The sequence below is a fragment of the Canis lupus genome, chromosome 35, assembly GCF_003254725.2.
Source record: "Canis lupus dingo isolate Sandy chromosome 35, ASM325472v2, whole genome shotgun sequence".
In the NCBI taxonomy this organism is placed as follows: Eukaryota; Metazoa; Chordata; class Mammalia; order Carnivora; family Canidae; genus Canis; species Canis lupus.
In genome coordinates, this window is record NC_064277.1 from 26,606,701 (window position 1) to 26,623,897 (window position 17,197).

At 46.5% G+C, this 17,197-nt stretch overlaps 1 protein-coding gene across 1 annotated transcript; it reads left to right on the top strand.

Annotated features, from left to right (window-relative positions):
- The first annotated feature begins 1,429 nt into the window (after positions 1-1,429).
- LOC112674448 (uncharacterized) lies at positions 1,430-5,473 on the top strand. The gene is given in 7 exon segments (XM_035710551.1): positions 1,430-1,630; positions 1,790-1,912; positions 1,915-2,019; positions 2,757-2,779; positions 4,038-4,153; positions 4,444-4,476; positions 4,979-5,473. Coding segments are annotated over 7 exon segments (1,074 nt in total). The 3' UTR covers positions 5,452-5,473.
- The last annotated feature ends 11,724 nt before the right edge of the window (positions 5,474-17,197 follow it).

Genomic DNA, 17,197 nt, shown 5'->3' on the forward strand with positions numbered 1-17,197 from the left:
GCCATCCTGCGAGGTCCTGCTTTGTCCATGCTGCAAGAACCAGGAGCGCCCAAAGACACCCATGGTGCCAGTGCCACTGGGCCTGCTTGGAGACACATACTATGAGGAACATGGAGAGAAGATTTACTTCTTCTGTGAGACCGACACATAGCTCCTCTGTGTGCTCTTTTGGGAGGGTCCTGACCACCAGGGCCACACCAAGGGGGTCCTGGACGCAGCCATTCAGCCCTACTAGGTAAGGAGCAAGGCTTCCCCTTGGGCCTGCATGGGTGGACAGTGTGCTGTCATCCACAGTGAAGGGAATGGGCCAAGGGTCTGGATGATGGGGAGCTAGACATGGCCTTTCTGTGCTTGGGGACACCATCCCCCCAGTCCTGGCCTCCTTCTCTTTTGGAGGTTTTCTTTTTTTTTTAACTTTTTAATTTTTTTTTTTAAGATTTTATTTATTTATTCATGAGAGACACACACAGAGAGAGAGGCAGAGACAGAGGCAGAGGGAAAAGCAGGCTCCATGCAGAGAGCCCAATGTGGGACTTGATCCTGGGGTTATGGGGTCATGATCTGAGCCAAAGGCAGATGCTCGACCACTGAGCCACTCCAGCATCCCTCTTTTGGGGGTTTTCTTATCAGACTCCGGGGAAGCTTGTTTCTGGCACTTTTGCCCATTGGGAAAGATATTCTCTTCACTTCCCTACTTCTGCCCAAGGGCATCTGGGCCAAGGTTGTGGAGTCCCAGTCCCACATCACAGCTGGATGTGGTTCTTTTTTTATTTTTATTTTTATTTTATTTTTTTATTTTTTGGATGTGGTTCTGATACACCGTCCACAACCATCTTATCAGCCACCTTACAGAGCAGAGAACAGGTCTGGGAACGTGACCACTGCCAAGGCCACAGAGCCGAGGTCATGATGACATGGCTAGAGCCTGGGTCTCTCTCTCTCTCTCTCTCTCTCTCTGTCTCTCTAAGATTTATTTATTTTAGAGAGAGAGTGAACAGGGAGGGGCAGAGACAGAGAATCCCAAGCAGACTCCCCGCTAAGCTCAGAGCCCAACGTGGGCTCAATCCCATGACCTTGAGATCACAACCTGAGCCAAAATCAAGAGTCAGATGCTTAAGTGACAAAGCCACCCAGGCGCCCCTAGGACCTGGGTCTCTTGACCTGGGCCGCTGTTCCCATCCCAGTCTGTTTGCTGGGAAGCACTGCCTTCAGATGGGAAGTTCTCTGGTCTAGTCCTGATCTGAGGCCGGCCCTGAGCACTGTGGGTGAGTGCTGTGGCTCTCTGGCTCACTGCCATCTCTATTTCTGAGCCACATGGTTACCCAGGAGAGACATTGCAGTAAGAGAATCCCTGGGGCACTGACCACAGGAGTAGAGTGTGGGACCAGGAAAAGACCTCCAGCGGTCTCTGCCCCCTTCAAAGTATGCCATGCAGAAGGCAACCTTGGGGGCTGAGAGCAGTGCCAAGCTCTCCGTGACAGCTCTGACCACAGCTTTCTTTTGCTTCATGGCTCCCCGATTAGTGACCTGGCTTGAGGGAAGGGTGGCCTTGGAGATGAGGAAGGCTCTGCAGATGCACGGTGGCATTGTTACATGTCTAGGTCCAATGAGAGCGGAGCCCGCATTACGGGTGAGGTTATTCTGAGACCTGTCTGCCTCCACCTCAGTATGTGAGAGAGCTGGTTACTCCCTGTCTGAATAGTGAATATATAGGTGATCTTCCTGACACCAATTTCTTACACTATGACCAGCTTCTGGCCATGTCTGTCTGTCTGTCTACCCCTTACAGACTCAGATTGACGGCAAGAAGCGGCAGGTAGCAGCAATGTTCGAGATGCTGCGGCAGGAGCTGGTGGAGCAGCAGGATGTCCTGGTGGCCCAGCTTAGGGAGCTGGAGCTGCAGATCTGGCAGGAGAGAGAGATGAATACATCTCAGAGGTCTCTGAGGAGGTCACCAGGCTCAGAGCCAAGGCCAAGGAGCTGGAGAAGTGTCAGCAGCCGGCGAGTGCCCTGCTCCAGGTGAGACTGCCTACTGAGTCATGGGCTTGGGGAGGGTTTGCACAGGAGGGGACACCCCTGAGGGCCAGAAGATGCTGGGGAAAGGCAGGAGGGGGAAGCACAGGTTGTTTCTGGTGGGAAGAAAGTAGAGCAGTTGGGTTCCTTTGGCCCAGAGAGTTTACAGACACGCAGACCCAGGAAGGATGGATGGCCTGCTCACCCACTGTATCCACGTCAAGGACTTTGGAGTCAGAGGGCCTCGGGTTTGAGTGTGGCTCTCCCAGCCGTGTGACCTTGGTGAGCCTCGTGACCCCTACCCATGGGGGTGATCATAGCATGTCCCTCACGGAGCCGTTGCAGAGATGATAAGAGGCAATCATGCCAGGTGCATAGCGTGCTCCCTGGCTCAGAGACAGAACTCTGTAAACAGCATCTGTTGTGATTCTCATCATCTTGTCGTATTTCACATCAGTCTGGCTGCTAACTCACCACCTCTCACACACCAGAGGCAGAACACATTTCCAAGAGGAGGCTAAGACAGAGAAGCCAGCTTATGTGACCTGAGCAGAGTCCCAAGCTACTGTGGGAGTAGCTCAAGAGTACTCAAGAGTCCCTCACACTGTGAGGACAGTGTGATGAATAGGAAATTAGGCAGCCACAGCTCTGCAGGAGGAGCCTGTGAGTCCCTATGTTAGTGTGCAGAGTGTGCGGTGGGAAGGACAAGTGGATGCTGAGTGCATGTTCTGTTTCTTTTGTAGGATGTCAGAGTCAACCAGAGCAGGTAGGGCCTTCTCTACAGTCCTGCCTCCTTTATGCCAGGAGTGTGCCCTCTGTCCTTGTCACCTCTGCTCCACTGAACACGGAGCCTCAAGGAGAGGGCACCCTCTTCCCTGCCCCCACAGCAAGGCAAAATCATGTTCACACACACACACACACGCACACACACACAGCCTCCACTTAAATGTTTGTGGTCTAGAGTTCACTTTTAAACGGGTTGTTTGGTGCCAGGGATACATTTCCCCCTGCCCCCAGAGGTGAAGTTATAAACAATACTCATGTTTTTAGGCTGATGCAGGAACATCTGTTTGGTTCCTGAAATTATTGGTACCTGAATCAGTGTTGAACAGCAGGCAACATGTAGCTCTGAAGGGAGGTATCCTGCAGCGGGGAGACCAGCCTGTCCTTCTGGGAGCTTTCCCAACTGGGTGACCCATTTTCCACCAGTAAGGGCAGCAGCTGGTGTGGTGATGCTGGCCCCTTGGCCTTGTCCGCCTGAAGCCCCTGGTGCCTTCTCAGTGCTCAGCTTGGTCAGACACCCCAAGGTACTGAGCCCAGGGCGCCAGGCATCAGCAAGCATCTCATGTGCCTTTCAAACAGGTTTAGAAGGGCGCCTGGGTGGCTTAGCGGTTGAGCGTCTGCCTTTGGCTCAGGGCGTGATCCTGGAGTCCCAGGATCGAGTCCCACATCAGGATCCTTGTATGGGGGCAGCCCTGGTGGCTCAGCAATTTAGCGCCGCCTTCAGCCCAGGGCCTGATCCTGGAGACCTGGGATTGAGTCCCACATAGGGCTCCCTGTGTGGAGCCTGCTTCTCCCTCTGCCTGTGTCTCTGCCTCTCTCTCTGTCTCTCTGTCTCTCACGAATAAATAAATAAAATCTTTGGGAAAAAAAAAAACTGGTTTAGAGACATAGATGTGGAGGGCTCTGAGGGTCTTCTGGTTGGATAGATCCAGAAGCTGAGCCTCGGTAGGGGGCTGTGCCTGGTCACAGTCACAGTCATGCTGCAAGAGAGGGGGGCAGAGGAGCAGGAACAGAACTGCCACGCGTGTCCTCTCATCTCTTCTCTCCCCATCCCCTTCCCTAGTAGTGAACAGCACCCCATTAGAACATTAAAACCTCCATTAAAACACCCCAGGTTGTTTTTTCCAGTGACACTGCACTGTCCTCTAGAGGCAAGTGGGGTCATGACCTCTGCCCCTTGCGGCCTCCACAAACCCGGACTCTAATCCTGAAAATAAGATTAGGGACCTGGTTGTCCCTAGGTATGAGACAAAGACTTTTGTGAGTCCAGAGTTCATTTCTTCTGACCTTATCAAGAAAATCCGAGATCTGCACAGGAAGGTACTCCTCCTCCCAGAGATGCTGAGGACCTTCTCAGGTAACCACCGCCTGCTACTTTCCCTTATGCCTCCCCTCCCCTGCCTTTCCAGCCTGTCCAGGTGTCTTCCCTCCTGGAGCCTCCCTTGGGGATCCGGCTCTGCTGGGAGGACTGGCACCCAGCACAGCTTCTCTACCTCAGACAATCACTGTACTGAGTGTCCAGGCGGGTCTGGCAACTGTGGCAGAAGGCACAGAGCAGGTGCCCTGTCCTCACATGGGTCCAGGGCTGCCCTGGGGCACCTGTAAGAGATAACAAGTCACACATTGCTCTGTTTCTGCTTCCCTCAGAAAACCTGGCACATCATCTGGAGACAGACTCAGGTAAATGGCTGGGGGCTCAAGGATCCATTCTGCCTTCCATGTGTTAGTTCCCAGGCAGCAAACAGAGCCGTTACATACATGGGGTCTGCAGCCTGACTGCTGGGCTCTGTTCTAGTGCTGGCAGGTGATGAGACACTGGGCAAGCCAGGAAGGCTTTCCTTCCAGTTCTCACCTCTAAAATGGAAAATGCACCAGTGCCAACCCCATAAGTAGGCACGAGAGGAATGCATGGATACATGGAAGAGCTTAGTACAGTACCTGGCACCACAGTATGTGCTGATAGTGTTCTTGCTTGCACGGATATCATTTCCTCAAAGGTATTTATGCAGTTGTTGGTTTTGTGTGTGTTCTGCCCAGCATTGTGCCAGACTCTGCGGTCTTGAACAAATATTGTCTAATTTTTAAAAAATAGCATTTACTTTGAAGTTTGTACTTAGTTAAGAAACCATTTCCACAAATAGCAGCTCATTCTGCTTCTCCGACTTAATGACTTAACATGCAGAACCACGTGGGGATCTTGTTATAACGCAGATTGAGTCAGGGGGCTGCGAAGCGGTCAGACATCCTGCGTTTCCAACACATTCCAGCCAAGCGCCTGCCGCTGGCCCCCGAGCTGCCCTTTGGGAAGCAAGCCTGGCAGCACAGCAGCAGCGCCCAATGAACAGTGGGGCTCCGAGCACCAGGTGTGCCTTCGCCTGCAGGCACATTGCTCCCCTCCCGCTCTCCTCCTCCAGGGGCCGGTCGGTGCTCCGGACCCTCAGGCTGCCAGGACGGGCCTGGGCCTCCCCAAGGACAGAGGACAGGACGTTGGCCGGGTTCACTAGAGACCAGGAGAGGCCGCACAGCCCCCTGCGTTCTGAGCATGCCCTGGAGGCTTGGGGCTTCCCCGGCTGCCCCTTGGGGCACCACCAGGGACAGGTGCAGGTGCAGGTGCAGGTGGGGGAGCAGGTGCAGCCAGGGTGGGGGCTGGGCTAGGCGGCTAGGGGGCGGCACCTGAGCTGGGACCCACTTCACAGGGCCTGAAGGGCCTCGCCCCAGCTGCCTCACTCTCGCCCTGCGGTGGCCTGGGACTCCGCTGTTGCCGCTCCCTTCCCCGCAGTCTCCCCTTCTTTGAGGTCTGGGAAGCAGATTCCTGCCCACCTGAGGGGCAAAAGGAGTATGTGCAAGGGGCGCTACAGCAGAGAGCTGCCCAGCTGACCACAGGAGACCCCCGGACTGCCCAGAACACAGGCAAGACCCAGAGCCAGCACGTATTTGAAAAACAGAACAAAACAGCACTGCCAGAAAAACTTCTACACCTTCAAAAATAGTTATCCTGGGGAAGAAGAGGACTTGGCTGGGCCCGCACTGATTCCGAATGGACCGCTGGTGTGCTGACATGCGCCTGGAGATGCTTCCTCTTGATGGTGCCTGCCTCTCCCTCCAGCCCTTTCTGACATGTGGGGCCTGTTTCCTTCTTATAGAGAATCCTAATAAAGTGGGGAACCCGCTGGACTTCCGCGGGTCTTGTGTCTAGTGAACGCTGAAAGCTAGTGGGACCTCTGTGACCCCAGACGGTCACCCAGTCCTGTCCCGTTTACTCAGGAACCAGACTCTACTGTTCAATGAATGACATTGGTGTTCAGGTCTAACTATCCCCTCAGAGAGTTACTAATATTACCATTATTATTATTATTGGATGATGGGGTTTGTTTTGCTTCCTGTGCACTGACTTAGTGTTTTGGACAAGCCAGCTTTATTTATTTTTTATTTTTGGGTTGAGTATGAAATAGAAAAAACAAATGAACCTCTTATGCTGTATTTCCAAGCCTCTGGAATGACTAAATTTAGGGTGAGTGGCCCAGGTACTTTAGGGGTGTGGAAATGCAGATATGGAGGCTCCTGGACAAAGTTAAATTGCCATGTATAAAAAAGAAAATGGAGGACAGCCCAGGTATCTCAGCGGTTTAGCGCCGCCTTCAGCCCAGGGCCTGATCCTGGAGATCCAGGATCGAGTCCCACATCAGGCTCCCTGCACGGAGCCTGCTTCTCCCTCTGCCTGTGTCTCTGTCTCTGTGTGTGTGTGTGTGTGTGTTTCTCATGAATAAACAACTAAAATCTTTTTGAAAAATAAAGCTAATAAAAAAGAAAGAAAATGGAATTTAAAAGCTTATGAAGAAGGTTTAGGCATAGCCAATGCCCAAATCTGAGGACTAGAAGCTGTCTGGAGGGAAATAATCCACTTGATGGCACTGCAGGGGCAATGTGAAAATCTTTGTGTTGCAGTGTTTGTGATGTCAAACCAGTCTTTATCTCAAGCATGGGAGCCTCAGCTCCATGTACCTGGGGGTCAAGCTTTCGTAAGCATAGCTGGTGTTGGGGAATGTGAGCATGCTGAGCTGTGTCTGCCTCAGGCCAGAGGCAAGAAGAGATTCCACAAAACAGATGCAAGGCTGTTGGCTTACGTGAGGGGTTGTCATCTGCTAAAGGAGCCCCAAGATCAGAGGGGTCGCTGTGAGGACCCAGGTGGGGTCTGCAGGTGGAACAGTCCAAAGCCCAGAACTGATTACAGCAGGCCACCCATGAAGGGACTGTAGCCACCGCACTGGCTCTGGTCTACACGCTTTGCTTTGCATGTGGGCGGATCTCCCATCTATGGGCAGGCCTCCTGGTTTTATTGGTGCCCTTTATTTTCCCACTCCTTCCAACTCCTGTCTTTTCCTGGACTTCCAGGGCATGGGTCATCAGGCAGCAGCCCAGGCAAGGTCTTCTTGTCTTATTCATACTTTCTCCTGTCTTTCCATCTCTCTTTCCCGTCCTCCTCACCTCATGGTCACTCCCCTCTAATGTTTCCAGATGCCCTTGGTTAAGACGTATCTCTGAACATATACGTAGTACTGGACGAGCTCTGCTTCTTTCTTTTTGTGACCCATGTGTCCCATGGTTTTTAAGATCTAGTCATACATCTGGTGCATGGCTTCTAACTGTTGAATAGTGTTCTCCAGAACATGTCAACCACGTTTCATTGTACGTTCTTTTGACCAAGAATATCTAGGTTACCTCTTCCTGCCTATGACATTGAGCAAAATCGATGAGGAATAGCCTCATGCTTTTTCCTTATGACTCATCTAAGACAGATGCCAGGAGGGGTGGCCGGCATCTGCACACTCCATTTCCTTAAGGACCAGCAGATTTCGCCCCCAGATGGCGTATCCATCTACCCTTCCACCAGAGGGGCATGGACATTCCTGCTTCCCGACCCCTCACACCAATTGTAGATATCTTCAGACTCACTCATCTCTGCAAATCTGATGACCGTAAAGTGACTCTCATTTTTGTAAGATTTATTTATTTATTTGAGACAGAGAGAGAGAGAGAAAGAGGAGAGTTGGGTAGGAGGAGCAGAGGGAAAAGGAGTAGCAGACTCCCCACTGAGCATGGAGCCCAATTTGGGGCTTGATCCTGTGACCCTGAGATCACAACCTGAGATCACAAACCTGAGATCACAGCCTGAACCAAAATCAAGAGTTGGCCACTCAACCAACTGAGCCACCCAGGTGCCGCATGTGATGCTTCATTAAAAAAAAATTTTTGTCTTTTTCCATCTGGGAGGTTATGCATCTCTTCTCAAATTTTCTATGTCTTCTCCCCATCGTTCAGTTTTTCATCTTCCTTTCATTTCCTTCCATGAATTTCTTACATATTCTACATATTAATGTCTTACTCATTTTAGGCTTGAAAATGTCCCTCATTTATTCACTTTAACAGTGGTGTTATTCATTCGATAGAAATCCTGGATTTTGATGATAAACTTAATAAACTTTTCACTTTGTGGTTTGTGTTTTTAGGATTCCTTTCACCACCACAGGACTGTCTGTGTGTGTTTATATGTATTGTCACCAGTTCTATAGATTTACTGTTCTCATGAATATCTTTGGTTTATCTGGAGTGAAGAAGACACCAACTCTACTTTACTCCATGTATCAAACCAGTTCTTCTGACTCCATCTACTGTCTGGTGGTAGTGCCTCTGCTACAACGGTTCCCCGATACTGGAGGACTTGTTTCTTCTTCTTCTTCTTCTTCTTTTTTTTTTTTTTTTTGGAGGACTTGTTTCTGATCTTCATCCTTTGTTGACTTAGCCCAGAACCAGCGTGCTATTTTTTTTTATTCCAATGGCCTCATAGTGCAATGTGATGTCTACTAGGACTGCTCTCCCCCATGTTAGCTTCCTTCTCAAATATATCTTAGTTATGAATTTAGGCTTCCATATAAATTTAGAATCAATTTTCCAGGTTCTTTTTTTTAAAAATCCTGGTGCTCTTTTAACTGAAATTACATTGGCATTGATTGTGATTTTTAAATTTTATTAAATTTTATTTTTTTCACTGATTGTGATTTTATTGAATTTGAGGACAGAGGGAAATTAGTTTGGAGAAGATGGACATCACCATCCTTTCCATAAACGTGTTATCTGTCTCAGGCTGTTTACATCTCTTTTTACACCTGTAGTGGGATTTTGAGATTTTGTTCAGAGAAGAGTTTGGTAACATGACATGCCCGTCCTTGGACCAGGCAATTTTCCCTCTAGACAAACATTCACATATGCATATGATAGTTTGGCATAGCATAGTTTAAATCTCAGAAGCAGATAACAAACTGTGTTCATGTACGGTACTATGCAACAGTAGAGTGAATGCATCATAGCTACACAGATGGATAAATTTCACCCAACCCTGTTGCTCACCCAACCCTTGCCATGGTAGCTCCTTCTGGCTGGGAGGACAGGGAGGAGCACTAAATCATGTTCCCCAAAGATGAGAATTTGATGGACTTGAGTGGTGCATTACCTTGAACACCTTTAGATAGATCTGAAATACTTTATAAGAAAAAACAAAACTTGCTCTTCATAAAATTTGTACATTTTTGGGGGAGGCTATGATAGTTATAAGGCTTGCATTGCTATTATAAACGTTCCGTTTAAAAAATCACAATACGTATTGGTTATTACAGATATGAAGGAACAATATTGATTTTACTAATCTTGTTTTCAGCAACTTTACCAAATTCTTATTAATTCTAATAGTTTATTTATTTGTAGGGTTCCTTAGAAAGTTATTATTTTATTATCTGAAAATAACAGTTTTGACTCTTTCCTTCTCATCTATATAACTCTTCTGCCATTTCGCATCCTGCTGTGAGGGCCAACGCCTCCAGCATGCTGTTGAAGGGTGACGAATAGAATAAGGTCACTAACGGTCTCTTGGTTAGACACAATGACTATAGTGGATTTCTTGATAGAGAGCCTTCATCAAACTATTTCTAGTTTTCTTGCAGTTTTTCAAATAATGTTTGAATTTTAAGCTTTATCAAATACCCCATTTCATGTTTCAATGTAATCATTGTGATTTTTCTCTATTTGACCATGGCTGTGGTCATCTCACTGTCAGAGTTTCTGATTTAGACTATCGTTGCCTTTCTGATAAATTTACATGATAACAGTGTAGTTCACTGTTGAGGTGTTTCAGAATCACATATGGACTCTTTAATCTGCCCAAGACCCTTTTGGCTGAGCCACCACCATCTACCTCAGTGCTTTGCAAACCTTACATTTAAACACTGAGAGTTTTGTTCAAATGCAAGTTCTGACTCAGAAAGTATAGGCAGGGACTTGGGATTGTGCATTTCTGAAATTCTAGGGCGATGCTGGGGCTGCAACCAGCACTCTAAGGGCTTTACATGTTCTCACCCAGCAGACCCCACTGTGCACCTTCAAATCCCAAATTTCCAAGAAATGCTTTTGATTGGTTTGGTACAGATGTTTGTACCAGATTGCAAGTCACTCATCTGTGTGTGTCTGGTGACCATTGATAAGTACCTCAGGGCCGACATTGTGGCAGACAGTTCCTGGTACAGTTCATAGGCTTTTGGCTTGGTCATTATGAGTTCAAACCCTAGTTCCCCCAGAGGCAAGGTGCTTATTATCTTTAGATCTTAGTCTCACGTGAAGAAGAGATGGAAAAGCCTGTTCTATGGGACTTCATGTGGCTTAAATGGATTAACGTGTAATATGATTCTGGAACCCAATCCTAATGTGGGGTGTATGGGTTTTCCTGACAGTGCCACCAATTTTCTGGACACCAGCTGAGTGTACTGTAATTCAACTCAATTCTGACACCATCTGCACAGAGACAGCATCAGATTTCACAGGTTAAAGGCTCAGACCCACTAGACTGCTCGCCACTTCACATGCCATCCCAAACCCAGGCTGTCACTGGTGCTTCTTACCCACTGGCTATAAACCAGAAGTTCCCACGACCCTTTCCTTGGGCTCAATTAATTTTCTAGAGTGGCTCACAGAACACAGGAAACCCATTGACTCACTAGATTACTGATTTATTGCAAAGGATAGTAAAGGATCTGAATCAACAGCCAGACGAAGAGATACATAAGGGAGGTCTTGAACAAAGGGATTTCTGTCTTCAAAGAAGCTTGAGGACCAGTATGGTGGTATGTGGAAGCATTCTGGTTCCCCAGCTGGAAGTTCTCTGAACTCCCCCTCCTTTTGAGTTTTTATGGAAGCCTCATTACATAGACACAACTGATTAAATCATTGGCCATCAGTGATTGATTCAACTTCAAGTCCCCTCCCCAGAAATCAGGGGGGTGGGGCTGAGTGTTTCAACCCTCTAATGGTGGTTGGATCCCCTGGTAAACAGCCTTCATCCTTAGGTGCTATCCTTAGGTGCTTAGTTGCCTTGTTAACATAAAGCCAGTTGTGGAGGAAGGGGCCTGTTATAAATAAGACACCTTCATGGCTCTGAAGAGATTTCAGAACCTGAGGATGAGACTGAATATTGCAATAAAAGATGGTTCTGGAAATTCCAAGGTTTTAGGAGCTGTGAGCCAGGAACTGTGGACAAAGACCAAAAGTGTATGAGAAGTATATTTTGCTCCTCTGACCGACCAAATGCATATTTCCTATAAATCACAGTAACACAATGTGTAATGGGCTTGGTACAGAGCTTGGCATTTACTACGCAGTTAATGCTGGCATTTGACAGTGGTAACAGACTTGGGAAAAACTGTTGGGATGAGACCCTCTCAGGAGGCTCAGTGAGTGGTCTGCAGAGTGGGAATCAAACTGCTCTGTACCCTTTATATGCACCAAAAGCACCTATTTATTATTATTTTTAAATTTAAATTTTATTTTTTACTTAAGTTCAGTTTTGTTAATATATAGTATATTCTCAGTTTCAGGGGGTAGAGTTTATTTTTTTTTATTTTTGAAAGGATAGTGTTGGATCTAAAAGTTCAATATCTTTTATGCTGTTGATGCATTTGGATAGTGATTCTTTTTTTTTTTTTTTAAGATTTCATTTATTTGAGAGTGAGAAGGCACAAGGAGGGAGACGGGCAGAGGCAGAGGGAGAAACAGACTCCCTGCTGAACAGGGAGTCCCATGTGGAGCTCAATCCAGGACCCTGGGATCATGAACTGAGCTGAAGGCAGACACCTAACTGACTGAGCCACCCAGGTGCCTCTAGATGTTGATGAAGTTGAGTATTTTCTGAAATGGACAGACAGGCAGGTTAAGGGAAGAAGACAGGGATTAATAAGGCAGTTTGGAGATCCCAGAACTCTTCCCTCTAAGGCAGATCCCAGGGCTGCACAGTAGGTGACATCCTTTCCTTCCCTTTTCAGTGCCTCTTATGTCTTCTACTCCTCATTGTCTCCACTGCTGCCACCCAAGAAGAAGCCATGGCAATTTCCCTTGGTCTTTGAGCTTTATAATTGGTCTATTTCCATTCTTGTCCAATAACAGTTCCTCCTCCACATAACAGCTGCAGTGATTTTCTTATTAATCAATCAATCAATTAATTAATTAATCTGTATATTTTTTATTGGAGTTCAATTTGCCAACATATAGTATAACACCCAGTGCTTATCTCATCAAATGCCCCCCTCAGTGCCCATCACCCAGACACTCCATCTCCCCGCCCAACCCCCTTTCCACTACCCCCTGTTCATTTCCCAGAGTTAGGAGTCTCTCATGCTTTGTCACCCTCTCTGATTTTTCCAACTCATTTTCTCTCCTTTCCCTTTCCCTTTCACTATGAATATTTTTTATATTCCCTGTATGAGTGAAACCATATAATGATTGTCTTCCAATTGACTTACTTCACTCAGCATAATACCCTCCAGTTCCAACCATGTCAAAGCAAATGGTGGGTATTCATTGTTTCTAATGGCTGAGTAATATTCCACTGTGTGGATAATATACATCTTCTTTATCCATTTATCTTTTGATGGACACCGAGGTTCCTTCCACAGTTTGGCTATTGTGGACATTGCTACTATAAACATTGGAGTGCAGGTGTCTCGGCTTTTCACTGCATCTGTATCTTTGGGATAAATCACCAGTAGTGCCATTGCTGGGTTGTAGGGTAGCTCTATTTTTAACTTCTTGAGGAACCTCCACTCTGTTTTCCAGAGTGGCTGTACCAATTCACATTCTCACCAACAATGGAAGAGGATTCCCCTTTCTCCACATCCTCTCCAACATTTGTTTCCTGTCTTGTTAATTTTCATCATTCTCACAGGCGAGATGGTATCTCATTGTGTTTTGATTTGTATTTCCCTGATGGCAAGTGATGTGGAGCACTTTCTCATGTGCTTGTTGGCCATGTCTATGTCTTCCTCTATGAAATTTCTGTTCATGTCTTTTGCCCATTTCATGATTGGATTGTTTCTTTGCTGTTGAGTTTAATAAGTTCTTTATAGATCTTGGATACTAGCCCTTTATCTGATCTGTCACTTGCAAATATCTTCTCCCATTCCATAGGTTGTCTTTTAGTTTTGTTGACTGTTTCTTTTGCTGTGCAGAAGCTTTTTATCTTGATTAAGCCCCAATAATTCATTTTTGCTTTTGTTTCCCTTGCCTTCATAGATGTATCTTGCAAGACTGCTGTGGCCAAGTTCAAAAAGAGTGTTGCCTGTGTTCTCCTCAGGATTTTGATGGATTCTTGTCTCACATTTAGATCTTTCATCCATTTTGAGTTTATCTTTGTGTATGGTGTAAGAGAGTGGTCCGAGTTTCATTCTTCTGCCCGTGGCTGTCCAATTTCCCCAGCACCATTTATTGAAGAGACTGTCCTTTTTCCAGTGGATAGTCTTTCCTCCTTTATCGAATATTAGTTGACCATAGAGTTGAGGTTCATTTCTGGGTTCTCTGTTCTGTTCCATTGATCTATGTGTCTGTTTTTGTGTCAGTACCACACAATCTTGCTGACCACAGCTTTGTAGTACAACCTGAAATCTGGCATTGTGATGCCCCCGGCTCTGGTTTTCTTTTTCAATATTTCCCTGGCTATTCGGGGTGTTTTCTGATTCCACACAAATCTTAAGATTATTTGTTCCAACTCCCTGAAGAAAGTCCATGGTATTTTGATTGCATTGAATGTGTAAATTGCCCTGGCTTGCATAGACAATTTCACAATATTAATTCTTCCAATCCGTGAGCATGGATTACTTTTCCACTTCTTTGTGTCTTCCTCAATTTCTTTCAGAAGGGTTCTGTAGTTTTTAGAGTATACATCCTTTACCTCTTTGGTTAGGCTTATTCCTAGGTTTCTTATACTTTTGGGTGCAATTGTAAATGGGATTGACTCCTTAGTTTCTCTTTCTTCAGTCTCATTGTTAGTGTATAGAAATGCCACTGAGTTCTGGGCATTGATTTTGTATCCTGCCACATTGCCAAATTGCTGTATGAGTTCTAGCAATCTTGGGGTGGAGTATTTGGGTTTTCTATGTACAATATCATGGCATCTGCAAAGAGGGAGAGTTTTACTTCTTTGCCAATTTGAATGCATTTTTCTCCTTTTTGTTGCCTGATTGCTGAGACTAGGACTTCTAGTACTATGTTGAACAACAGTGGTGGGAGTGGACATCCCTGTCTTGTTCCTGATCTTAGGGGAAAGGCTCTCAGTTTTTCCCCCTTGAGAATGATATTCGCTGTGGGAAATTCATAGGTGGCTTTTAAGATATTGAGGAATGTCCCCTCTATCCCTACATTCTGAAGAGTTTTGATCAGGAATGGATGCTGTATTTTGTCAAATGCTTTCTCTGCATCTATTGAGAGGATCATATGGTTCTTGTTTTTTCTCTTGTTGATGTGATCCCTCAGGTTGATTGCTTTACGAGTGTTGAACCACCTTTGCATCCCGGGAATAAATCCCTCTTGGTCATGGTGAATAGGCTTCTTAATGTACTGTTGAATCCTATTGGTTAGTATCTTGGTGAGAATTTTTGCATCTGAGTTCATCAGGGATATTGGTCTATAATTCTCTTTTTTGGTGGGGTCTTTGTCAGTTTTTGGAATTAAGATGATGTTGGCCTCATAAAACGAGTTTGGAAGTATTCCATATCAGGGGTAGAGTTCAATAATTCATCAGTTGCATGTGAAACCCAGTGGTCATCATATCCCGTGCCTTCCTTCTTGCTCATACCCCAGGTACCCCATCCCCCCAACATCTCCTCTGCAGTGACCTTCAGTATGTTTCCTGGAGTTAAGAGTCTCTCATGGTTTGTCTCCTTCTCTGCTTTCACCTTGTTTTACTTTTCCCTCTCTTCCCCTATGATCATCTGCTTTGTTTCTTAAATTCCAGGAGTGAGATCATATGATATTTGTCTCTCTCTGACTTGTTTTGCTCAGCAAAATACCCTCCAGTTCCATCCACGTCGTTGCAAACGATAAGATTTCATTGTTTTGATGGCTGAGTGATATTCCATTGCTTGCGTGCGTGCATGTGTGTGTGCGCATGTGTGTGTTTGTCACATCTTTATCCATTCATCTGCTGAAAAAAAATACCCTACTTAGGAGCAGGGTCATCACTACTTATCAATTCTTTCTGTGACATGTAATTGAAAAGTCTGTGGTCAAGGTGAAAGATCTGGGCAAGTCCAGTACAACACTCCAACAGAGACAATCGAAGCAGCGAGCTCAGCACAGCACCACCGGTGAACGAGGGAGGGGTGCCAGAGCCAGCCCAGCTTCCCTGCATCTCTGGGGCTGGTTTGTCCTGAACTCAAAGAGCATCACAGTGTCATGGCTGGAGGGTCAGAACAGGGAATTTTAAAAAATGTATTCAAATCCACAGAACAGCAAAACAAACAAACAAACAAACAAACAGAGAAGCACTGTGTGGACTACCTTTAATTTGGAACTATGTGGCATCAGCAGTGAATATTATTTTTGTACATTCTCTCATCTCTACCCCCTTTAGAAAAAGGACACAGAGCTGATTATCTCCATGATGACAATAAAGCCATTGCCGCCAGTATCATTGTTCACAGTAGTCTCTTTGTCTAGGTATCCTGAGATTGGTTGGGTGACCCCAGGAACAAAAGTAACAGTGAGCGTGCAGTCAGGTGCCTGCTGGGGACATGAGGGCTCTTGCTCTGGGCTTGATCCAACCTTGGGAAATCCTCCCCTCTGCCTATGCCTAGGACATGCAGGATCCCTCCCACCTTTGAGACCTTGTGTCTTATCTTCTATCTTCATAGCAGTCCACCCACAGGCCCACAGAGTGGGCTTCCACCCTCCATAGCATCACCGTGCTCCTCATGGGGCTGAGGTCATGCTCATGCACGTTTTCCCAGGGCCTTGGCAAGGAAATGATCTCCTACCTCTGTGCTCAGTAGAAACCATAGGCTCTAGACACAGGGAGACTCTGTTCAAATCCTGGCTCACGTTTTACTTGTATGAGTTCAGGGAGGATTACTCAATCTCCCTAAACTTTGAGTCTGCTGGTCTGAAAACAGAACCAGTGCCTCTTTGGGATTGTTGTAAGGACTGGAGGAGACAATACACGTATAAGGTAAAGCACAGGGATTCCTCTCTCTGTGGGGAGAGTGCAGCTGCTCTCTACAGTGTGCTCTGCTGTGAGTCTCCTGCAGCACCTGCATGCCACACTGCTCCTCTGGTCGCCAAGCTTGTGCAGACTTTCCCTGCATTGATCAGCTTCAGGAACACCAGCTGGGGGTTCTATGATTATCTCAATTTGATGCCCTCTACCTAGAGACACCGTCACATCCTGCAGGTAAGGGCTCAATTCCACAGGACTGCACCACTGCCAATTCGGATGCTGATTGCAAGGCCACATTATCACCTGTACTTCTGGCTGACCAGCTATAGGTCAGAGGTTCCCATGGGGGCTCCCCGGGTTCGAGTCCTACATGGAGCCTGCTTCTCCTTCTGTGTCTCTGACTCTCTGTGTGTGTGTGTCTCATGGATAAATAAAATCTTCAAAAAAAAAATAGAAACTTAAAAAACAAAAACAAATCCTTACTTAAATAATGAGGACCAAAAAGGACGAAAATTTGAAAACTATCTTTAAAATTAGACAAGGCTGGGAACAATAGTTTGGGGAGTAAACTACAGATATGAAGAACTAAAGAGTGAGAAATAGGGTTAAATGTGGTGTTTAACATCAGAGTTTAATTCACGGATGAAGATTTTACAGAGAAGTGGGGGAATTTCCTGGAATGGCAAGAGTTGAAGGAAGAATGAATCTGGGCAAGAGGTTGAGATTTTGTGGAGAGTTTACGACAAGGGGTAATAGAGACTCCTGGCTGGCTCAGCGGTTGAGCGTCTGCCTTTGGTTTAGGGCATGATCCTTAGGTCCCAGGATTGAGTCCCCACATCGGGATTCTTGCATGGAGCCTGCTTCTCCCTCTGCCTG